We start from the raw sequence: 26,704 nt of genomic DNA, 5'->3' as shown, positions 1-26,704 counted from the left end.
TACATTTTTGTGTCTTTCTTTTATTTTTTTTTACACACATACAGTACATACTATCACATCACACACACATTCAACTTCAAAGTAGGACAGACATCAACAAGCAACACATTAGCAGAGGAAAGGACAATCCTCCCAAATGGTCAAAATGGCCGAAAACAGCCTGGGCGTTTCGGGGACGTCCTTAGCATGAAATGCTCTTCAAGTTGTTTCTCCATGTGAGAGTAGATGTCCACCACTTGCTCCCTGAAAGGCGGATGCTGCAGCCACAACAAGATGACACCACCCGCAGCCAGCAGGAGGAGGAGGAGGAAGACCACCATGGTAAGTGGATTCCACCAGAAGACACGTCGCTTCTGGGTGGGGCAAAGCAACCATACGGCGCATTTTGGTATTAAAATGGCAAAACACACACACACACACACACACACACACAAACACAAACACACACACACACACACACACACACGTATTTCTTACCTTCTTGAGACCTCCGAAAAATGCCTACCTCTCTAGGACCACCCTTTCTAGATATATAAAGATTTGTATTTACAACATTAATAATATATACACACTATGCAAATATAATAAAGCTTGTTGTGAAAAACGAGTTGGAAGTTCACAAGAAAAAGGTTACAACTTCACAAGAAAAATTTTGAATTGTGGCAATATCATAATAAAAGTCGTAATTTTACGCAGCGCAAGTCAAAATTTCACAAGAAAAACTGAACATTTGTGCAATGTTATGATAAAAGTTGGGATTTTACTCAATAGTCGCGCAATTTTACAAGAAAAAGCTTAAAGTTTTGGCAATTTTATGAAAAGAGTCGTAATTTTACTCGACAAAAGTCACAATTTTATAAGAGAACTTAAAAATGTATTATAATATATTATATATACAATATTATAATAATCTGAATTTTACTTGGCAAATTTATGACAAAAGTCATCATTTTACTCAAAGAATGTCCCTATTTTACAAGAACAAAAAAAAATTGGCAATATTGTGATAAAAGTCTGAATTTTATATGACAAATGTCACCCTTTTGCATTAAAAAGTAATAATTTTACATTAAAAAAAGTAATAATTTTACGAGAAAGAATTGCAATATTACAGAAACAGAAAGAATATGAGAAATTGTTCCCAATTTTATAGGAAAAATGTTGACGCATTGTAAGAAAAAGACTGCTTTTTTATTTGTAATTGGTTCTTAATCTTCATTATTTACTTCAAGTTATTACAGAATGTCTCTATATACATATGTATATTTTTTCGAATACATTTTGGCCAGAGGGGGCGCATTTCATTTTCTTACATACACTTGTTATTTCAAATGTTGACCAGAGGAGGAGCACTTTTAAAAGCGACACACAGTCAATTAGAAAAATCTTTCCTGTTTGGGACTACCCTAATTTCGATAGATTTCAACACCAGTGGTGCAAATGAGACATTCTCTATTATTATTTTCCGTATCGGGACCATGATTTATGTCCTAACTTGTTCACCGGTCCTCATATGGAAGCTACTTGTCCTTGTTGACATCTCAAGAAGGGTAGAAATACAACACACACACACACACACACACACACACACACACACACACACACTTGTATTTGTTACCTTATTGAGACCTCCGAAAAATGCCTACCTCTCTCGGAACACACTTTCTAGATATATAAAGATTTGTATTTACAACATTAATAATATATACACACTATGCAAATATAAAAAAGCTTGTAGTGAAAAACGAGTTGGTAGTTCACAAGAAAAAGGTTACAATTTCACAAGAAAAATTTTGAATTCTGGCAGTATCATAATAAAAGTCGTAATTTTACGCAGCGCAAGTCAAAATTTCACAAGAAAAACTGAACATTTGTGCAATGTTATGATACAAGTTGGGATTTTACTCAATAACAGTCGCGCAATTTTGCAAGAAAAGCTTAAAGTTTTGGCAATTTTATGAAAAGAGTCGTAATTTTACTCGACAAAAGTCACAATTTTATAAGAAAACTTAAACATTTGGGCAATATTATAATAATAATCTGAATTTTACTTGGCAAATTTATGACAAAAGTCATCATTTTACTCAAAGAATGTCCCTATTTTACAAGAACAAAAAAGAAATTGGCAATATTGTTATAAAAGTCTGAATTTTATTTGACAAATGTCACCCTTTTGCATTAAAAAGTAATAATTTTACATAAAAAAGTAATAATTTTACGAGGAAAGAATTGCAATATTACAGAAACAGAAAGAATATGAGAAATTGTTCCCAATTTTATAGGAAAAAAAGTCGACACATTGTAAGAAAAATGTTAATTTTTGGGGGGGGGGAATTTTTTGTCTGTAATTGGTTTTTATTCTACATTATTTACTTCAAGTTATTACAGAATGTCTCTATATACATACTTATTTTTTTTGTCTAACACATTTTGGCCAGAGGGGGGCGCATTTCAATTTCTTACACACACTTGTTTTTTCATATGTTGACCAGAGGGGGAGCACTTTTAAAACCGACACACAGCCAATTTGAAAAATCTCTCCTGTTTGGGACCACCCTAATTTTGATAGATTTCACCACCAGGGTGCAAATGAGACATTCTCTACTAGATGCAATGGTTTTCCGTATCGGGACCATGATTTATGTCCTAGCTTGTTCACCGGTCCTCATATGGAAGGTACTTTTCCTTGTTGATTTGATTGATTTTTATTAAGGATCCCCATTAGCTGGTTGCCTCAACAACCCACTAGTCTTCCTGGGGTCCACAATTCAATACAATTACAAGTAAAAGCATATAATTATAACTGCATAATAATATGTTGACATCTCAAGAAGGGTAGAAATACACACACACACACACACACACACACACACACACACACACACACACACACACACACACACACACACACACACACACACACACACACACACACACACAGCTCACCGGTCTGTCCCAGCGTTGGCTGACTTGCCGGAGCTCTTCCCTGCACATTGATAGTCTAGTCTGGCTGGACTGAAACTCTTGTTCCATTGTACGCAACTCAGTCTGCAGGAGCTCAAACTGCGCAGAAATCAATCAATCAATACAATACAATACCTGTACATCAATTAATTTTTCTATGTTGCATATCGTAAGGGTTGTGTGTGAGCTGGAGCCTATCCCAGCTGACTTGGTGTGAGTAATCTACATAGTCTATTATTGGCCTAGCATTCATGTATTTGAACGTGGGAAAAAGTAAACAACATTAAAAAGTAAGAGTTTGGACTTAATTGGTAAAAACTACAAAAAAGTATTAAAGACAAATATGCTTAGAAAATGAATAAAAAATATGAATGAAGTAGAGTCGAGAAAAAGAAAGTTGCAATACAATGGAAAGAACCGATAATTCTATAAAAATCTAGCTCTAATATTACAACAATATAAATGATAAATGGGTTGTACTTGTATAGCGCTTTTCTACCTTCAAGGTACTCAAAGCGCTTTGACACTACTTCCACATTTACCCATTCACACACACATTCACACACTGATGGAGGGAGCTGCCATGCAAGGCGCTAACCAGCACCCATCAGGAGCAAGGGTGAAGTGTCTTGCTCAGGACACAACGGACATGACGAAGTTGGTACTAGGTGGGGATTGAACCAGGGACCCTCGGGTCGCGCACGGCCATTCTTCCACTGCGCCACGCCGATTAAGTACATTTTACAATAATAAATAATTTATTTTTATAACAAAGTATGGAAATAATGTAGTAATGTTACAAAAATGCAGGGCTGCCATGCAAACTCATGGCAAATTATAAATAAATAAAAAATTGTAGTGCAAAATAAAGATTTTGACATAAATACAACATAAATGTGCATATCTTGCTGACACATCACTGGCCAGGATTTGATTCCATTATGATAGTTTCACACCGAGTCTGTGTGTGACAATCATTGGTACTTTAACTTTACCAGCCCAAGACAAGACCAAAAGTGTATCTGTGGAAATTTGCCATTATTTTCTTATCAGTGGCATCTGTGAAAATGTACCATTATTTTCTTTTCGGTGACGAAGCAGAAAGGGGCTAAGAATATGTTTGCGGTAAAATTTCAAAAGAAGCACCCTGTCATTAATTTAATTGATATTTTGCATGCGCTTTGTCATGCAAAACATGTGGCCCCCACATATGCAGGGCCCTATGCACAATATCAGCCATATGAAGGGGCGGGTCTGCATGAAATACATTGTATTTTATGTGAACAAGCTCATTCATGAAAATAAAGTTAAAAAAAAAAAAAAAAATTTAGAACAATCTATATATTTCAATAAAAATGAGCAATATTACAAGAGGAAAGTTGTAATATTACAAGAATGTTATTATTTTATGAGAATATTTAATTTATGAGCAAATTCATGGTACTTAAGTCACAATGTAAAAAAATTATAGTTATAATAGTTCAAAAAAATTGCTGTAATGTTACAGTAATTATTATTTTATATGAGATTAATGTTGTATTTTTATGAGGAAATATGAGTATATTCATGAAAATAAGTTTAGAATTTTTTTAGAAGAATTAAGAATTCTTCATACATAAAAATTAAGTTGCGTTGTCTAAAAAAAATTTGAATATTGGTTTTAATATTTCAATAAATATTTGACTAAAATTATTGAGTATTTGATTTTGCAACAATAATGTTGTAATTTCTTGATGACAATTTATGAGTGAATGAATGGAAATACAATTTTAGAAGAATAAAAAATAATTATTCATTAATAGAAAATAATGTCATCTTACAGTATACATAAGGAAAAAAATATTTTACAAATTTTACAAGAATAAAGTTGCAATATTCATAAAAGGGAAGTTGTAATATTATAACTTTTTTGCCATAAAGTAAAAAAAATAAAGTTGTTACGATATTTATATTTTAAAATGAAAATAACGCTGTAACTTGTAATGTGTGAATACATTCATGAAAATGAAGTTGTAATGATATGAGGACAAATAATATTTTACGAAAATAAAACAATCTTTATAAAAAATGCAGTTGCTATTTTAATAATGAAAATATTGCTTTTAATATTTAATAAAAATATCAGTTTTGCGCAAAATAATTTGTATTTGTTGCAAGATTTTTTTAATTTATTGTACAACAATGTTTATTTCATGAGAATGAGCACATTAATGGAAATAAAGTTGCAGTGTTATGAAAAAAAAACACTATTTATTCATAAGAAAAAAAGGTATGTTATAACATAAATTAAATTTTACGAGACTCTAGTTTTAATATTTCAATAAAAATTAGTATTTTTATTGAAATATTGAAAACATTTTATATGAAAAATAATGTGATTTTCACGAAATTTACGAGTAAAATCATGTGAATAAAGTGGTTTTTAAAAGCAAATCTATTTTTTGAGAATCCAGTTTTAATATTTTAATAAGTACTGTTTTGGAATAAAATAATTTAATGATAAGAATGATGCTGTAAATGTTTATGAGAAGTACATTGGTGGAAATGTATGTTACATGAAACAAATTTAAATTTTATCTTATAATTCTAAGAGAAAAGCTAAATATTTGACAGTAGTTGTGAGAGTACAGTAACATACAGAGTGTATATGTATTCTTAGTTTCCTATTCACCTCTTTCTCCTTAAAACTGAGCTCCTCCTGCGTGCGAAGAAGCTGCTCCTCCAAGTCAACGTTATTCTTAGATATTTCTTCTTTTTCTTCTTCTTCTTCAAGTGTCCTCTCAACCATCACGACTCCCTCAGGTTTCACTTCTTCCTCTAATGACTTCTGAACCATTGCATCCTTTTTCTCAACGTTGCCACCTTGGATGGCGTAAGAAGTGAATTATAGTTGTAATTCATGTCTTTTGGAGCAAACAACGGGCGTTTAAATCTTACGGTTCTGCTGTTTGTCTCTGAGAAATTGGTTGTATTCTTCCAGAAGACCCATGCTGAACTGTAACTCCTTCATGTCTTGTCTCTGAGACACCAGCTCCTCTGTCAGTGCAGCCTCTCTGCATCTGGACAGCTACACAGCAACACTTTCATCATCAAACATCTTCACATTATACACCTCTTATGAATTCTTCATGAAACATATCTGTGAATACTTCAATCTGGACTTGCTGCTGTCGCAGTTGATCCGTGCGGAGGTCTTGTTGCTGCCTGAGATTTTCAGACGTTAGCTTGAGCTCCTCGTAAAGACTCTGCATCTTCAGGACGTCCACCTTTGCAGTAATCAGTGCTTCCTGCTGACACAGCAATTTGACACTGCATGAAAGACTTGTGTTGACTGGTTTCATTTCTATGGGCCTGTTTGTTTGTGCACAATCTCCTGTCTTTATGTCGGATTTATATTGGTTTTTACTGATTAAATGTTTCCATGCAGGTACAACATTTGGATTTATAAAAAAATACAAATTATTCACATTTGTTTTGAAAAAAATGCATTCATAAAAAAGTGCTTTCATTTCTATGGGCCTGTTTGTTTGTGCACAATCTCCTGTCCATATGCCGGATTTGTATTGGTTTTAACTGATTAAATGTTGCCATGCAGGTACAACATTTTGATTTTTTTTAAAAAAATACAAATTATTCGCATTTATTTTGGAAAAAAAGGCACTCATAAAAAAAGTGTATCCGTCAAATTTTTGCAAATAAAAAAAATCTGACTATAACATGAGAGAAATGCTTTTTGAAATGTTATCTTGTAACATCAGGGTGTCATTTTTGTTTCTTTTCATTCAGTTCCACACAATTGTTAATTACAAAAACGGTTGATTAGCTTTTTTTAACTGAATTATATATATATATATATATATATATATATATATATATATATATATATTTTTTTTTTAATTTATTTATTGGAATCATTTAATCCTAATTTGTTTTGTTGACCGCAAAAAACTTGGCTATTTTTTTTGTTGAACTGACAAAACTATGATTAATATTTTATTTTAAACTAAAACATGTAATTGTGATATTTTTATTTTATTTTATTCACAATATTTATATGCCAATCTGTGTAAAAATATTGTATTGTGTCTGTTAATCAAGAAAAAAAACAGTTTCTATTTTTGCACTGAACTGATGAATAACATAAAATGGTAAATACATAATTGAAATACAATAATGAATATAAAAATTTAACTGTCACCCATTTTGTTTGTATAATAAAACAAATTATATTATTTTAATACTACTGTGTGGAATTAAGAAATATTTAACATTATTTCCAAATATATTTATAAAAAAATTGTGTTCGTCAAATTGTAGCATGAAAATGTGAAAAATGCTGATTATTGCATAAGGTTGTAATTGTTCTTTTTTTCAGTCAGTTCCACACAAATGTAAATAAAATAAAAAAACAGTTTTTAAAATGACTAATGTAACTTCATGTTGATTAATTTTTTCTTCATTTTTGAGCTTTTTTTGTAATTCTTTTTATTGGAAGCATCTCATCCTATTTTTTTTAAATAACAAAAACATAGGTATTTTTATGTTGAACTGACAAAACGACGATTTATAATTTATTATAAACTATGAATACAATATATATAAATATATCTGCAGTATTTTTATGCCAAACTGTGTTAAACTATTGTATTGTGTCTGTTATTCAGGGGAAAAATATATATTTTCTATTTTTGCACTGAACTAAAATTAATACAATTTAATAATTCAGGAATAATTGAAGTAAAATTTATACAATTATTAAATTTTTCTATTGTATTTATATATATATATATATTTTGTTATAAAAATTAATATATTTACATTTATATTTATATAATATAATGGAATGATATACAGTACATATGTATAATATATTTAAAAACTTTTGTATCACTCGAGCACTCATTTTGATATAGTCTAATACAACAGTATGTGAACATATTTTGATATTACTGTGTGGAACGCGATGACAGAAACATTCTTTTTTCAAATTAATTTACAATATGCACATTTTTTGCATTACCACCATTAACTCACACACACACACACACACACAGCCTGTAATATACGTAAATATATATTTGTACCCCAGCCTCATGTTTCTCCTCGGTGACCTTATGGGTCTTCTCCCCATACATGACTTTCTGCTTCTTCATTTGGAGCACCAGCTTCCTCGTAGCATCCTTTGGAAACTTCTGCAAGGTACAAGCAGGCTTAATGTAAATACTCTGTTCAAAAACTGAAGGTTTTGCCATATGTTGTGTTTACATACCTGCAGGCAAGCTTGCAGCTGTACCTCCAGCACCTTGATCCTGTTTCTTAGCACTTCTTCGCTGCAGCGAGCCTGTGGTTTGCAAAGGAAACCAGTTCTGCACGTTAAAAAGATATGGTTCATGTGCCTAAACATTTACACCTGCAACTTGACACTAAAAGCATTTTCATTTAAATCAACAAATGATATAAAAATGGTTACAAAGCTTTTCCCAGGTGAACTACAGTATTTAACACAATGCAGGGCCAGCTTCTACAGAGAATGCTGTTTTACATCGTCATCAATTTAGTCTTTGCATTTAACTCAATTGTGTACTCAAATGTATTTTATCATCTTTTTTTTTGCCCTGTGATTCAGCATGTGGAGCAGTAATTGAGGCCGTTAGATTCAATTTGAACTAACTCTACCTAGCAACAAACAGCTGAGAAATCACATAACTTGATGTGTACAGTGTTTTGATATTGAAAGGGAATTGCACTTTATTTTTTGGAATTGTGTCAATCATTCACAATCCTTATGTGGGATAAGCACACATATTTTTTCATGAATTCTAACTTGTAAATTAAGGCTAGCAAGCATCAGCTTCTCTCCATTCCGCCTATAAGGCGCTCTAAAAACATCCAAACATCTCCTTAGTCTTTTTATTTACATACTGTAAGTATGTAATGTATTAAAATGCACATAATAATATGTGTAATATTTATGTGTTGTGCTCATTTTAGGAATGCAGTGGCGTATTAATTTCTCAGACACATCGCAATGTTCGTTTTGTCTTTTAACAACAACAACAACAAATCATGGCAGACCTAATGAGAGTCAACAACGACTACTTTGGGACAAATGATAATCCAGACCCTTTTTTTGAGCCTGAATATACGGAGGATGAGCTACACGTTTTAAAAGCTGAGTGAGAAGATCCATCAGGTAGCACTATTGCAAAGTGCTAAACAAGATATACAAACATAATAAAACAATCACTTACTGTACAATGTCTGCTCTCACAGGGATGCCCACTGATGGGATGTGTATATCTTCCCGTTTAGATGAAGAATTAATCATAAGGTAAAATAAAGTTGGGTGCAAACTAGCGTCTTTTCGTGTCTTTTGCCATCTCCGGGTCTAAGATGAATGTTAAAATTGACGAAATTCTCAGTTCATGGCCACCTTTCTACTATACAAGTGAGAGGCATGATTTGTAGTATAACATTAACTTTTACCTTGTAACAGCACAAGCACAAGATATGGGTGATTCCATTACCAGTTTCTTATTGCAATATTTGCGTATTTCCTAGGGGTAATAGAAAAGCAGCTATTATTGGCCACCTGGCACTTGCCATATTTTACAAATTAGAATGCATTATAATGACAGGTACAATTCTCAAAAAAAGTGTGGTTCCTCTTCAGCATACTATTGGTGAAAATCTTTTTGACATAGTTTTAATGACTGCAGCACCCTTCCTGCGCATTCATCAGAGTGAAGGCAGGAAGCTGAAAGCAACCGCATGTGTGTCTCTTCCTGCCTTCCTCTCAAAGAAGACAGTGTTGAGTCTTCAACACGGTCTTACGCAACGTCAACCGCTTACCTTCCATATTATGTTGGAGGAGTTGAGGAACTGTGCTGTGCTCTCCTCCAGCTTCTTCTTGATGGCCTCCTCCCTCCACAAGGCCTCCTAATGAGGGGCAAAGCATACAAGTGAAGTAAAGTGTTACACTAAATGTAATACAGGTGTTTACTGTATTTAAATGTAAGTGTGGAAGTAAATTGGAAGTGTGTTGGCCGATGTCTAATCTTGATGTTAGAATTTAGACTTCTTCTCTCTGTCTGTAGCTTTAATGCTAATGAGCTCTGTTTGTCCAGCATTTCTTCAACAAAGTGTGATTGACAAAAGCACGATTGAATGCACTTTATCCATTTTTACTATTACATGCACTTTATCAACTTTTTACTATTCTTTGCATTTTATCAATTTTTCACTACTCTATGCATTTTATCCACTTTTTACTATTCTTTACATTTGATAAATTTTTACTCTTCTATTGATTTTATCCACTTTTTACTATTCTATACATTTTATCAACTTTTTTTTTACTATTGCATGCACCTTAAAAAGTGGATAAAGTGCATGCAATAGTAAAAAGTGGATACAATACAAAGAATAGTAAAAAGTGGATAAAGTGCATGCAATAGTAAAATATTGCATGCAGTTTATCCACTTTTTACTATTCTTTGAATGTTATCCACTTTTTACTATTCTATGCATTTTATCCACTTTTTACTATTCTATGCATTTTATCAACTTTTTACTATTGCATGCACTTTATTCACTTTTTACTATTTGCATTTTATCCACTTTTTACTATTGCATGCACTTTATTCACTTTTTACTCTTCTTTGCATTTTGTCCACTTTTTACTATTCTATGCATTTCATCCACTTTTTTTTACTATTGCATGCACTTTATCCACTTTTGTTTACTATTGCATGCACTTTATCCACTTTGTACTATTGTATGCACTTTAACCACTTTTTAGTATTGTATGCATTTTATTCACTTTTTTACTATTGCATGCACTTGATCCACTTTTTACAATTAAAAAAATTGTATCTACTTTTTTAACAATACCTGCACTTTATGCACTTTTTTTTTTTTTTTACTATTATTAACACTTGATCTACTTTTTTACTATTACTTACACTTTATGCACTTGCTTACTATGCATGCGCTTGATCCATTTTTTTACAAATGCAATGTAACTCTATAATAAATATTACATTTGACAAAGTAACTTTATATAATAGAACAGGAGGACAGAAACGATACCAAAACTATATGTGAGCCAGAGTGCTAACATCATAAACAGGTTCCATTGTATGCATGGCCAAATATGACACAATTAAATGTATATACATATCCTTAAATAATTATGCATGTCAATAATTCATCATAAGTGAAATTAAATATGTAAATGTGTTATGAAATGTAGCAATAATTGATTTAGTGTAAAAACAAAATTATGAATGTTATCATTTACGATTAATTATTCAATCATTTAACTAATTGTTGTTTGTATTATTTAATTAATTAGATTGAATTAATATTTTCACGATTTAACTAATTACAAGAAACCATCATTTATCCCTGTTATTTGGTTGCGGGTACCTGAATTTCTGCAAAGTAGGAATTATCAACTATGAATCAAATATTTACATGTATATTATAAAAACACTTTTAAATACCGTTTATAGCATTATGAGAGCCCTCCAGACATGAAAGGACACCCACATAGTCATCCTGACACTGTAAAGGCAGGATCGGATGCTGCCTGAGACTCAGCCAATCAGGGGCCACGATGCTGATCTCATCAAATGTCCAATACTACAATAGTATTGATATTTTTTGTTCATTTAGCCAATCTTATGCTTGAAAATGCTTCATTTAGGCCAAAAATTTGCAGAATATGCTAAAAAAATAATAAAATATATATATATTATATTATATATATATATATATATATATATATATATATATATATATATATATATATATATATATATATATTCATTTAATTATTTCATGTAGTTATGTATTACAAATCCACATATTAGTTATACCATTATGTCAGTTTTGCATAATAGGGGATATTTAAGTTGACTTATTATGTAAACACAAATCCTATGAGATCCAAGAAGTGTATTAGGAGAGCAGAGCTGTCTGTCACTGCAAGCTAGAACCATGCACATGAATAAACATGCTCTTATGTAAAAACATTGCACAATTTAAAAGATAAAGTTATAACTAAAATCCATCCATCCATCCATTATCTACCGCTTGTCCCTTTCGGGGTCGCGTGGGTTGCTGGAGCCTATCTACACCCTGGACAAGTCGCCACCTCATCGCAGGGCCAACACAGATAGACAACATTCACACTCACATTCACACACTAGGGCCTATTTAGTGTTGCCAAAATATTCCAAAATAATCTATAAATGAATAGGTTGAAAGTAAATACAAGAGAAATTAAAAAAAAGAGAAAATAAATATATAAATATTCCTTTGAAAACAAAGTATGCATACTATTCGTATACTCTATGTATAAATACATCATAAAACCTCCAATATAGACAGCTTTCTACTAGTCAGGGGGAGCAGGACAAGGCAGTGTTTGTATTCTATGCTATTGTGAAGGTGTACAGTATAAACATGTCGACTTACGCAAAGTGAACACAAATAATTGTACTATGCAGCACTCTACACTCCCAAACATAGTAATATAAACAAACTAGCATGTCATTGTGCATGAATGTCATCTTTTTGCAACAACAAAACAAACATTTTGAACAACAAAATCACACAAATATACCTGCAAGTAGTCTTGTAACTGCAGAACATCCTGTACAGACAACACCAAGTTAGTTGTAATGCATTTATATATTTGGGACATGTTTGTGAAACTCACTGATTCTTTGACGGTCACAAGGCCAGACCTGCTTGAATGCATGAATGCATGAAAAAATTATGAATGTGATTTAATGCCACGTGTATATAATACAACATATACAGTACAGGCCAAAAGTTTGGACACACCTTCTAATGTCAATGCGTTTTCTTTATTTTCATGACTATTTTTATAATATATATACATATATATATATATATATATATATATATATATATATATATATTAATTATATAATTAATTATAATTAATTAATTAATTATATATGATATATAATATATAATTATATATATTATATTGTTTATTATTATTATTGTCTATTGTGAGCGAACTGTGGTGCTAAATTTCCCCCAGGGATCAATAAAGTATTTTCTATTCTATTTTATTCTGTTCTATTCTATTTTGAAACTTTATTAGTTGATTGCACAGTACAGTACATATTTCGTACAATTGACCACTAAATGGTAACAGAATACATTTTTCAACTTGTTTAAGTCGGGGTCCACGTAAATCAATTCATGACTATTACATTGTAGATTGTCACTGAAGGCATCAAAACTATGACACCTGTGAAGTGAAAACCCTTTCAGGTGATTACCTCTTTAAAAAAAAAAAAGTTTTATCAATCCAACAAAATAATACACAATAATACAATAATAATACAATTCCAATTCCAGCAATATTCAGAATAGCAATCAACAGAGCAATTGAGAGGACACAGTAACATGACACAAAACAATCCAAAGGTAGTCAAACAAAAATGAATAGTATCAATATTAGAGATGTTAAAATGTAATATCGAAAATTATCGGTATCGTTTTTTTTGTTGTTCTTTTTTTATTATTTTTTTTTTTTTAATTAAATCAACATAAAAAACACAAGATACACTTACAATTAGTGCACCAACCCAAAAAACCTCCCTCCCCCATTTATCACACAAAAGGGTTGTTTCTTTCTGTTATTAATATTCTGGTTCCTACATTATATATCAATATATATCAATACAGTCTGCAAGGGATACAGTCCGTAAGCACACATGATTGTGCATGCTGCTGGTCCACTAATAGTACTAACTTTTAACAGTTAATTTTACTCATTTTCATTCATTACTAGTTTCTATGTAACTGTTTTTATATTGTTTATTCAAGAAAATGTTTTTAATTAATTTATCTTATTTTATTAATTAAAAAAAAAAAAGTACCTTATATTCACCATACCTGGTTGTCCACATTAGGCATAATAATGTGTTAATTCCACGACTGCATATATCGGTTGATATCGGTATCAGTTGATATCGGTATCGGATATCGGCAAAAAGCCATTATCGGACATCCCTAGTTTAAATATAACTTATATAATGGGTTTCACTATGTAAAGCGCTTTGAGTCACTAAAGAAACCCGCTATATAAATATGATTCACTTCAAGTTTCAGGTGACTACCCCTTGAGGCTCATCGAGAGAATGCCAAGAGTGTGCAAAGCACTAATCAGAGCAAATTAGGGTGGCTATTTTGAAGAAACTAGAATATAAAACATGTTTTACTTTGTTAAGTACATAACTCCACATGTCATAGTTTTGATGCCTTCATTGACAATCTACAATGTAAATAGTCATGAAAATAAAGAACACCCAATGAATGAGAAGGTGTGTGCAAACGTTTGGCCTGTACTGTATGTCCTGATGAGATGTCACTCACTCTGTTTGAATACTGGCCTCTTCCCTCGACGTGTTGGCAGCTTTGCAGACCAAAAAAAACGACTTTTACTCTTTGAAACACAACACTAACTTTTGTCATCTTTGACTCACAGTGTTTTGTTTCATGTGTGCCGCGCTCCATTGTGACGTCACCTAGGGAGAAAGATGCTTCATCCTCTTTCATCATCATCATCATCATCGTCGTCGTCACCTGCTGCCAGACGGCGAGAGCCATGAGAGACTTGCAAACGCACGATGGACAAATCAATCAATCAATCAATCAATCAACCAATCAAACAATCAATCAATCAATCAATCAATCAATCACCCTGTAGTTTGTGTTCAAGCTGTTGTGTGGACTGCAGGACGAGCCCGAGAAGGTCTCTGGGGAAGAAGACCCTCTTGTCTTCTTGAAGTCCTGGGGACTCAGAGACCTCCTCTTCAGGAACTCCGCCTGTCTTCTTTCTTTGAGGCGATGTGTAAACTGCGCTGTGCCGTCGTCTCGTGCCAGGCTCCGGCATGACGTCACGTTCGTGCGTCCTCGTAGCTGCTCATATTTCTCTGCTCTGATCTCCAACTTGTGATCAAAGTGTCTCAAGGGGGACTCTCGGAGTTCACCGAGGCGAAGCACGTCCATAGCCTGCACGCACGCGCGCGCACGCACACACGCACACACGCACACACACACACACACACACACACACACACACACGCACACACACACACACACACACACACACACACACACACACGTGCACACGCACGCGCACACGCACACGCACGGTATTTGGACAGTGAGAGGCTTTTTTATTTTAGTCTTTAGTCTGCACCATAATGGATTAGTGCAGTGTTTCTCAAAGTGTGGGGCGCGCCTCACTGGTGGGGAATAGAGACATGACAGGTGGGGCGCGAGGAACGGGAGGAAATTTCACTTTAAATTTTTTTTTTAATTATTATATTTTTAGATTTTTTTTTTTACTATGCTTTCATTTTCTATACACACTGTAAATCACTTTGTGATTCTGTCTGTGAAATCCGCTATATAAATAAATGGAAATTACCGGTACTTATTTTTACTGTAGGCTTTATATTTCTCGGTAGGAGCGAAAGTTTGACAGACATAGCAACAGTAACTAATGGGGGCGGGGCTAAGCGGAACAAACTTTCGAGCGGATGGGTAGCAGGCTAATGTGTGGATCACAATTACACAAATATATACATTTGTGACTCACACCTCAAAGGTCGTCGAGCCAGAGCCAGCGCCTGCAGAGAAACAAAAATCTGACGGGCACGCACTGTGTCATTCACCGGGAAGCACTCGCGTCAAGGCAGCTCAGCCCCGAACTCAATGAGGTTTTAACATGTTGTGAGCGCGGTAAATTTGATCAAAACACGACCACTGAAAGCGCGACTGTTCTCTGCACTGTGTGAGGAAATGGGAGCTGATCATACAGCCGTGCTGTTTCACAGTGAAGCAAGGTGGCTCTCCTGGGGGAAAGTGCTGTCACTTGCCCTGTCTTGCCAAATGCATAGCTCCTCCTTTTTTTTTTGCAAAGATTGCAAAGTGGCACTTTTATTGTATTTATTATTGAACTTGATGCAAGTTATTTGATTTATTATTGAACTTGATGCAAGTTATAACACTTTTTTTGATTTATTATTGAACTTGATGCAAGTTATAACACTTTTGTTTTATTTATTATTGAACTTGATGCAAGTTATAACACTTTTTTTTTAATTTATTATTGAACTTGATGCAAGTTATAACACTTTTTTTTATTTATTATTGAACTTGATGCAAGTTATTGGATTTATTATTGAACTTGATGCAAGTTATAACACTTTTTTTGATTTATTATTGAACGTGATGCAAGTTATAACACTTTTTTTGATTATTGAACTTGATGCAAGTTATAACACTTTTTTTGATTTATTATTGAACTTGATGCAAGTTATAACACTTTTATTTGATTTATTATTGAACTTGATGCAAGTTATAACACTTTTTTGATTTATTACTGAACGTGATGCAAGTTATAACACTTTTTTGGATTTATTATTGAACTTGATGCAAGTTATAACAGTTTTTTTTATTTATTATTGAACGTGATGCAAGTTATAACACTTTTTTTGATTTATTATTGAACTTGATGCAAGTTATAACACTTTTGTTTTATTTATTATTGAACTTGATGGAAGTTATTTTATTTATTATTGAACTTGATGCAAGTTATACCACAGCTGCACAGTTATTTTATTTATTATTGAACTTAATGTTATTTTATGTTATTGAGTTCGAATGTATACAACTTGATGTTCAATAAATTTGAAAATGTTAAAGCTTGGCATTAGCGCTCTGTTGGGGGCGATGGGGACAGGTGGGGCTTGAAAACTCCCCCTTGTCCAAAGTGGGGGATGACAAAAAAAGTTTGAGAACCACTGGATTAGTGGAAACAAAATGTGACTAAAGTTGTCTTCTATCATTTTTGAGCTTCCATATATGTATACACAAATACACCATTATAAATGTAAAATGTATAAATAAAGTTGGTATGGTATGGTATTATAGTCTTTGTTTTGATTTAAGACAAAACAAGCAGCAAATTATATACATATATAAACAAGGTTTCTGTATATATATATATATATATATATATATATATATGTCTTAATAAGGTTATCCAAAAAATAGTGCTCGATACCGTAGTAGAGCGCAATATATGTATGTGTGGGAAAAAAAATCACAAGACTATTTCATCTCTACAGGCCTGTTTCATGAGGGGGGGTACCCTCAATCATCAGGAGATTTTAATGGGAGCATTCGCATACCATGGTTTATATAGGGCACAGAGTGGGTGGGTACAGGCTGGCGTAGGGGCGTGGTGATTGGCTCATGTGTTACCTAGGAGGTGTTTCCGTCTATGGCGGCATGCTGTTACAATTTCGCTGCGCTTGTTGAGGGATGACAGGTCTGGACGGTAAATAATAAACAGTTTCTCTTTCAAGCATAGGTTGCATCTTTTATTACCACTATTGTAAGGTGTGCTGGATGCAAGAATTTGCCATGTTATTGAATATTCAACATTATTGTCTTTGAGGTCCCAAATGTGTTTGCTGAGTTCTGTGGTATTTCGCAGGTTTTTGTTCCTGAAAGAAGCCTTGTGATTGTTCCATCTGATTTTGAATTCTCCCTCGGTTAATCCTACATATGTGTCGGATGTGTTAATGTCCTTGCGTATTACCTTAGATTGGTAGACAACTGATGTTTGTAAGCACCCCCCGTTGAGAGGGCAATCAGGTTTCTTTCGACAGTTACAGCCTTTGTTGGTTTTGGAGTCGCTCTGTCTGGGGGCCGACGGCTCATTTGCAATTGTTTTGTTGTGGTTTGAGATGATTTGTCGTATATTGTTCATGCAGCTGTAGCTCAATTTAATGTTGTTCTTGTTGAATACTTTTCTTAGGGTGTTGTCTTTGGGAAAGTGTTTGTCAATCAGATTGAGGAATTTGTGTCCAATGTTAGTTGAGACGTTTTTGCTGTATGGGGGGTTGTACCAGATGATGTCGTTTCGTTTTCTGTTCTTTTTTGGCTGGTTTCCTGGCGTGGGTTCATAGGTGAGGGTGAAATTGTATCCGCTTTCATCAAGGGCTTTTTGGTACGGGGGGGTTGCTTGGTCAAATTCAGCTTTGCTAGATGACAGCATCGATAGCCTTTTATTGATTCCGGTAGGTATTCTTTTCGTGGTGGTTGGTGGGTGGTTGCTGTCATGGTGCACGTATTGGAGTGTTGTGTTGGGTTTCGTGAATGGTTGGTAGCTGTTATTTCTCAGGTTGAAAGTGACGTCAAGGAAGTTGACGGTTTGCTTGTTGGCTTCAATCGTGATCCGTAGGCCGTTCTCTTTGAAAATTTGGCATATGCGCTTCTTGGTATTCTCGCTGCTCCTTGGCGAGGCGCGACACACTGCCAGTCCGTCATCACGGTAAATACCAAGGTTCAGATTGAGTCTAGCGAGCTGGGAGAGGAGGAAACTCCCAACGAGTTCACACGTTTCTGCTCCGTGAAAACTTCCCATAGTGACGTCAAATGTTGCATTGTTCTTTTTTTGCCATGGTGTACTGTTGTGGATGAGAATGGAGTTTTTTGCGTGGATGATGATGTTTCTTTCGTTGCCTGTGATTGAGTCGTAGTCTGAGGCGAAGTCTAGTGCTTGAGTCAGTAGGTCTTGCGTGATGGAAGGGTAAAATTCCTCGATATCAAAGGAGATAAAGTTGTGCTGTTGTTTGTCTTGGATGTTGTTGAACTATTTGATTACTGCTGCTGTATTTCTCCATTGGTTGAGTAGTGTTTTGTCCTTGATTTTTGTGTTGACTCTGTCCAGGATTATTTTGCTGATTTTTCCTATTTCAGATTTAGTTGGGTTTATTAGTCGGCATGTTGGGTTATTTGCGAAGTTGGGTTTGTGGTCCTTCAATGTGATGAAGGCTTCCTTGTTGGCTGTGGCGTCCACCCTGTCCTCAATGTCCAGTTCAGCCGCGATCCTTTTATTTTCCAGGTGGATGTTCTGTAAGGTGTTGGGTTGCGCTTTTTTGTATGATTTGGTGATGCTTCTGACCAGTAAGGTGTGGTGTTCTGGTATGTCCATTCTGTAGAAGTTTGTGGTTTTATCGGCAGCTATGATGAGGTTGTTTACTTTCTTGATGCGCTCCTTGTCATTTTTCAGCTTGGTGAGGAGTGGGTTGCGGATTGGCTTGAATTTGACTGATTGTATCATTTTGAGCATGTCGTTCTCAAAATCCTTTAGTTCCTCAACTGTGGGTGGGTTCTTGGTAGATTTGAATCCGTAAGTTTTCTTTTGCGTTCCTTTTGTTTCAGGGTGGAGGAAAAAATGTGCTTTCCACCGCATCCTTCTTAGGAAGTGTTCCGTCTTTTCTATGAGCCTTAGCTTGTAGTCATTCTGCGCGGGTATGGGAATGTTCTTCGTGGAGTAGTCGATGTTGAATTTTTCCATTTCTGATCGTCGTACAGTGCTCAACAAATGTCAATTTGGAGCGGAGCACTAGACTTCGCCTCAGACTACGACTCAATCACAGGCAACGAAAGAAACATCATCATCCACGCAAAAAACTCCATTCTCATCCACAACAGTACACCATGGCAAAAAAAGAACAATGCAACATTTGACGTCACTATGGGAAGTTTTAACGGAGCAGAAACGTGTGAACTCGTTGGGAGTTTCCTCCTCGTTGGGAGTTTCCTCCTCTCCCTCAATCTGAACCTTGGTATTTACCGTGATGACGGACTGGCAGTGTGTCGCGCCTCGCCAAGGAGCAGCGAGAATACCAAGAAGCGCATATGCCAAATTTTCAAAGAGAACGGCCTACGGATCACGATTGAAGCCAACAAGCAAACCGTCAACTTCCTTGACGTCACTTTCAACCTGAGAAATAACAGCTACCAACCATTCACGAAACCCAACACAACACTCCAATACGTGCACCATGACAGCAGCCACCCACCCACCACCACGAAAAGAATACCTACCGGAATCAATAAAAGGCTATCGATGCTGTCATCTAGCAAAGCTGAATTTGACCAAGCAACCCCCCCGTACCAAAAAGCCCTTGATGAAAGCGGATACAATTTCACCCTCACCTATGAACCCACGCCAGGAAACCAGCCAAAAAAGAACAGAAAACGAAACGACATCATCTGGTACAACCCCCCATACAGCAAAAACGTCTCAACTAACATTGGACACAAATTCCTCAATCTGATTGACAAACACTTTCCCAAAGACAACACCCTAAGAAAAGTATTCAACAAGAACAACATTAAATTGAGCTACAGCTGCATGAACAATATACGACAAATCATCTCAAACCACAACAAAACAATTGCAAATGAGCCGTCGGCCCCCAGACAGAGCGACTCCAAAACCAACAAAGGCTGTAACTGTCGAAAGAAACCTGATTGCCCTCTCAACGGGGGGTGCTTACAAACATCAGTTGTCTACCAATCTAAGGTAATACGCAAGGACATTAACACATCCGACACATATGTAGGATTAACCGAGGGAGAATTTAAAACCAGATGGAACAATCACAAGGCTTCTTTCAGGAACAAAAACCTGCGAAATACCACAGAACTCAGCAAACACATTTGGGACCTCAAAGACAATAATGTTGAATATTCAATAACATGGCAAATTCTTGCATCCAGCACACCTTACAATAGTGGTAATAAAAGATGCAACCTATGCTTGAAAGAGAAACTGTTTATTATTTACCGTCCAGACCTGTCATCCCTCAACAAGCGCAGCGAAATTGTAACAGCATGCCGCCATAGACGGAAACACCTCCTAGGTAACACATGAGCCAATCACCACGCCCCTACGCCAGCCTGTACCCACCCACTCTGTGCCCTATATAAACCATGGTATGCGAATGCTCCCATTAAAATCTCCTGATGATTGAGGGTACCCCCCCTCATGAAACAGGCCTGTAGAGATGAAATAGTCTTGTGATTTTTTTCCCCACACATACATATATATATATATATATATATTTATACACACATATATGTATGTATATATATGTAAATATATATATATCAGTGACGTGCGGTCACTAGAGGCAGGTGACCAGCAATGATGTGGGCTTTTCTATATGAACAAGTGGAAAGGATTGGATACCGACGCACGAAAGGGGCTCTCTACCTTACGCTACGAAGTGAGGGGAAACTGAGTGAATAATAACAGGTTATATGATTATTTATTTAAACTCATATTTGGGCCACTTTATAATGAATATGTCGGCATTTATTTGTAAAAAAAACCCAAAAAAACACCAAATTATTTAGGCTTGCCCCCCTAAAATAGGCCTATCAACGCCAATGAGTTAAAGTACCAATGATTGTCACACACACTAGGTGTGGTGAAATTTGTCCTCTGCATTTGACCCATCCCCTTGATCACCCCCTGGGATGTGAGGGGAGCAGTGGGCAGCAGCGGCGCCGCGCCCGGGAATAATTGTTGGTGATCTAACCCCCAATTCCAACCCTTGATGCTGAGTGCCAAGCAGGGAAGAATGCTGGTATGAGATTTTAAACATAACCCGTTAACTGCTGCCAATCAAATGGTGAATAAGATACTCTTTAGGGTTCATATGTTTGTAAATCTGACTGTGATGAAGTCAGTGCCTCACCAGTCATGAACCTCACCGCACGTCACTGATATATATATATATATATATATATATATATATATATATATATATATATATATATATATATATATATATATATATATATATATATATATATATATATATATATATATATATGTAAATGTATATATAAGTGTGTGTGTATGTATATACACACTTATGTATCCATCCGTTTTCTACCGCTTGTCCCTTTACAGGTCGTGAGGGTGCTGGAGACTATCTCAGCTGCATTCGGGCGAAAGACGGAGTATACCCTGGACAAGTCGCCATCTCATCACAGGGTCAACACAGATAGACGGACAACATTCACACTCACATTCACATTCACACACTAGGGTCAGTTTAGTGTTGCCAATCAACCTATCCCCAGGTGCATGTTTTTCAGGTGCATATCTTTGGAGGTGGGAGGAAGCCGCAGTACCCGGAGGAAAACCCACACAGTCACGGGGAGAACATGCAAACTCCACACAGAAAGGTCCCGAGCGCAGGATCAAACCCAGGACCTTCATATTGGGAGGCAGACACACTAAACCCTCTGCCATATACTGTGTATATATATATATATATATATATATATATATATATATATATATATATATATATATATATATATACACATACAGGACTGTCTCGGAAAATTAGAATATTGTGATAAAGTTCTTTATTTTCTGTAATGCAATTAAAAAAAAAAACTGTCATACATTCTGGATTCATTACACATCAACTGAAATATTGCAAGCCTTTTATTATTTTAATATTGCTGATTATGGCATACAGCTTAAGAAAACTCAAAAATCTTATCTAAAAAAATTAGAATATTTCCTCAGACCAAGTAAGAAAAAAAGATTTATAACAGCAAAACAAAATCAAACATTTGAAAATGTCAATTAATGCACTCAGTACTTGGTTGGGAATCCTTTTGCACGGATTACTGCATCAATGCGGCGTGGCATGGAGGCAATCTTTTTTTTTACTTGGTTTGAAGAAATATTCTAATTTTTTGAGATACGATTTTTGAGTTTTCTTAAGCTGTATGCCATAATCAGCAATATTAAAATAACAAAAGGCTTGCAATATTTCAGTTGATGTGTAATGAATCCAGAATATATGACATTTTTGTTTTTTTAATTGCACTACATAAAATAAAGAACTTTATCACAATATTCTAATTTTTCTCATTTCAATGTGTTTTCTTTATTTCCCATGACTATTTACATTGTAGATTGTCACTGAAGGCATCAAAACTATGACACTTGTGAAGTGAATACCCTTTCAGGTGACAACCTCTTGAAGCTGTTTGAGAGAATGCCAAGAGTGTGCAAAACAGTGATCAGAGCAAAGAGTGGCTATTTTGAAGAAACTAGAATATAAAACATGTTTTCAGTTATTTCACTTTTTTTTGTTAAGTATATAACTCCACATGTGTTCATTCATAGTTGTGATGCCTTCAGTGACAATCTGCAATGTAAATAGTCATATATGTTAGGTCAGGAAAAAACACAGATGCTATTTAATCCCTACAAGCCTGTTTCGCAGGTTTCTCTGCTCTTCAGGGGATCCCTGCGAAACAGGCGTTGTCTGTTTTTTCCTGACCTAACGTATATTCCACTCTACTCAGGTATTGAGCACTGTATAACTGATAAACATGGAGCAATTTTCATATGCTGTTTGTTTTGTCTTAAATAAAAGCAAAGCCTCTAATGGTGAATGCCAACTGTGAGACAGTTCAAAACTTGAGTGTGATTAATATTTGTGCACAAGGTTTTTCCAAAACAAAGCTGACTTTTTAAGAGCAGGGATATACAACTAAGTTATTTTGGGGGCCACATTTCCGTGCTGGATTCTTCCCTCACTTGTTTTGTGTATTCCTGAAAACCGTCGTCCTCTACAGCAGAGGTGATTAACCTTTTTGCCCTCAGGGCCCAACTTTTCTATTACAGAGGGGCCCGGGCCCACTCAAATATTAACACTGAATTAGTAATCCTATGCTTGATTATAATTGTATTGAATAATTATTATTATATATGTTATTATATATGTTTGTGCCCTAAACACCTCCCTCGGGAGGTGTTTAGGGCACGTCCGACCGGTAGGAGGCCACGGGGAAGACCCAGGACACGTTGGGAAGACTATGTCTCCCGGCTGGCCTGGGAACGCCTCGGGATCCCCCGGGAAGAGCTGGACGAAGTGGCTGGGGAGAGGGAAGTCTGGGCTTCCCTGCTTAGGCTGCTGCCCCCGCGACCCGACCTCGGATAAGCGGAAGAAGATGGATGGATGGATGGATGGATGAATAATTATTACAGTTTACAACCTTGTTAAATGATGTGACCATGTGGCGATCACAAAGATGATTATTTATTCGACACATAAACCCTAGGCTTATGTCAGGTTGATTAGAAAAATAAGACCTAACTAGAGATGTCCGATAATATCGGCAAGCCGATAAATGCTTTAAAATATAATATCGGAAATTTTCGGTATGGTTTTTTTTAATTATTATTTTTTTTATTTTTTATTTTTTATTTTTTTATTTTTTATTAAATCAACATAAAAAACACAAGATACACTTACAATTAGTGCACCAACCCAAAAAACCTCCCTCCCCCATTTACACTCATTCACACTCATTCACACAAAAGGGTTGTTTCTTTCTGTTATTAATATTCTGGTTCCTACATTATATATCAATATATATCAATACAGTCTGCAAGGGATACAGTCCGTAAGCACACATGGTTGTGCGTGCTGCTGGTCCACTAATACTACTAACCTTTAACAGTTAATTTTACTCATTTTCATTAATTACTAGTTTCTATGTAACTGTTTTATATTGTTTTACTTTCTTTTTTATTCAAGAAAATGTTTTTAATTTATTTATCTTATTTTATTTTATTAATATTTAAAAAAATGACCTTATCTTCACCATACCTGGTTATCCAAATTAGGCATAATAATGTGTTAATTCCACGACTGTATATATCAGTATCGGTTGATATCGGTATCGGTAATTAAAGAGTTGGACAATATCGGAATATCGGATATCGGCAAAAAGCCATTATCAGACATCCCTAGAATTGAGTAAATTCACCAAATGTAGAGTAGATGTTTTTCACTAGATATGACATTTGTTGGAGTGTATCACCCCGTTCTCTTGCTGGATTTTGAATGAAACATGCAAGAAAAGACAAACATGTGTTAGGAGGCTGAAATCAAAAGGTCACATACCGCACCATCCTCTCATCCAAACTGAACGTGTCCTCGTGTTCCCATTTAAATATCATCCGTGTTTTCTTTTAAATGTACTCCTGCTTAAGTTTAGCTTGTCTGTCTTCCGTGCACACACTCTTTCTGTTGAGCATAAGTTTGCAGGAAGTGAAGGACCACGTCACTTGTTCCTCTATCTCAGCAGCCACTCATGCCTAAAATGATACCACACACGGGTGGGCCCAAAGATTACAAACAGAACATTACAGTACCCCCTACATGCTGCCTACATAGAACACACCACGTTTTGATCCTAATAACATTTACTGATAATATAAATGGCTTGAAAACATCAATAACTTCATGAATTAGTTTTTTCATTTCTAACTTAGGTTGATGATTTTTGTGTTAATCCTCCTAAAGCATCCATAATAATCTGAAATCCCTCTTTGTGTTCTTTAGAGAATTGGAGAAGTTTTAATTAATTAGTAGGGTGTACTTTGCTGTGCTGTAAAACCGCCTCATACTGACAGCTGTGTCTAATATTTTAGAATAGAACAGAATATTATTAATGTATTTTCCGGAAAATGGGGAAATTCAAATGTCTCTGTTTAAAAAAGCATGCTACGGAAAATGAGCAGCAGCAGTGTACCTGGTTACTGTACACAAATAATAAATACTATACTGTATATGCCAGTGTACAACAACTTTACAGATAGAAAATAGTAGGGTAGGATAGAATTGGATGTATCCCACAATGGGGGAATTATGTTGTTGCAGTGCAGGATTTTAGACTTAGACAGACTTTGATGATCCCCAAGGGAAATTGTTCCACACAGTAGCTCAGTTACAAAGGATGGAAAGGATAAGGATGGAAAGGATAAAGCACACAAGTGCACAAAAAGAGGGCAAAAACAAAAGGTATAAAGTAGACAAAAAATGTACCATAGTGTAGTTTTACATACAGTAGCAGAAGTAAAACGTGATGAAAAACAAAATAAATACAAAATATATACTCCATATTGCGCACTAATATGTATGGATAAAAGATTAAAAAAATAATAATAATAAAAAAGTATATATATTTATATATATATATATATATATATATATATATATATATATATATATATATATATATATATATATATATATATACAGTGTTGGGACTAACGCGTTACAAAGTAACGTTACTGTAACGCCGTTAGTTTCGGCGGTAACTAGTAATCTAACGCGTTATTTTTTATATTCAGTAACTCAGTTACCGTTACTACATGATGCGTTACTGCGTTATTTTACGTTATTTTTTATGTAGTATCGGCTAGAAACTGAGGATCTGAGTGTGTTTTATTGCAGCGAAGCAGAGACGTGCTTCTGATTCTTCCTCTGCGCTCTCTGTGTGTGTGTGTGTGTCTGGGTGTGGGAAGGGGAGGGGAGGGGGGTGCGCAATACAACGTAAACCGTTGGCCAACCAAAAAGTAACCACAGAACACTATACGACTATACGGTATAGTGTTCTGTGGTTATTTTTTGGTTGGCCAAGCGGACGTGACGACAGGCTGTCCCCACTCAGATCCGCACGGACCGGCAGGGGGCGTGCCTTAGGTCCGGCTGGAAATCGGGAGAAATTTGTAGAATGGTTGTCCCAGGGAGAGGCACTGAAATTCGGGAGGGTTGGCAAGTATGAGATATTCTCACTTCTTTTCTTTTGTCGAGCACAAAGAAAAGAACATTTTAGTTAAATGTAAGTTGTGTCTTGGATCAAAGATCCCGTCTCCTGCCCAAAACAACAATTCAAATCTGCCTGGTTAGGCTTTGTGTATGTCACGTGTGCCTTCCTTAGGTAAAGCCAGGTTTACAGCTATGTTGTTGATTGATTGAAACTTTTAATA

General features: G+C 35.2%; 1 protein-coding gene across 4 annotated transcripts; it reads right to left on the bottom strand.

Moving 5' to 3' along the window:
- Positions 1 to 24,961, bottom strand: traf3ip3 (TRAF3 interacting protein 3). 4 transcript variants are annotated; one of them, XM_061987753.1, is made up of 14 exons: positions 24,834 to 24,961; positions 14,716 to 15,027; positions 14,499 to 14,601; positions 14,389 to 14,428; positions 12,692 to 12,722; positions 12,596 to 12,625; positions 9,817 to 9,903; positions 8,234 to 8,305; positions 8,049 to 8,156; positions 6,114 to 6,254; positions 5,902 to 6,031; positions 5,636 to 5,826; positions 2,947 to 3,063; positions 1 to 353 (listed from the first exon to the last, which is right to left on the bottom strand). In XM_061987753.1, exons 2-14 carry the CDS (start codon positions 15,022 to 15,024, stop codon positions 141 to 143), a joined length of 1,572 nt encoding a protein of 523 aa, XP_061843737.1. In that variant the 5' UTR covers positions 15,025 to 15,027; positions 24,834 to 24,961; the 3' UTR covers positions 1 to 140. The 4 variants fall into 4 exon arrangements, with proteins under 4 accessions (XP_061843737.1, XP_061843759.1, XP_061843744.1 ...); XM_061987775.1 differs by having other exon boundaries at positions 6,114 to 6,251; XM_061987760.1 differs by having other exon boundaries at positions 12,692 to 12,719.
- Between the last annotated feature and the right edge of the window lie 1,743 nt (positions 24,962 to 26,704).

The sequence above is a fragment of the Nerophis lumbriciformis genome, linkage group LG01 (genome assembly GCF_033978685.3).
Source record: "Nerophis lumbriciformis linkage group LG01, RoL_Nlum_v2.1, whole genome shotgun sequence".
NCBI classification, from domain to species: domain Eukaryota; kingdom Metazoa; phylum Chordata; class Actinopteri; order Syngnathiformes; family Syngnathidae; genus Nerophis; species Nerophis lumbriciformis.
Note: the sequence above shows the minus strand (reverse complement) of the source record. Positions and strands in the feature narration are given on the sequence as shown.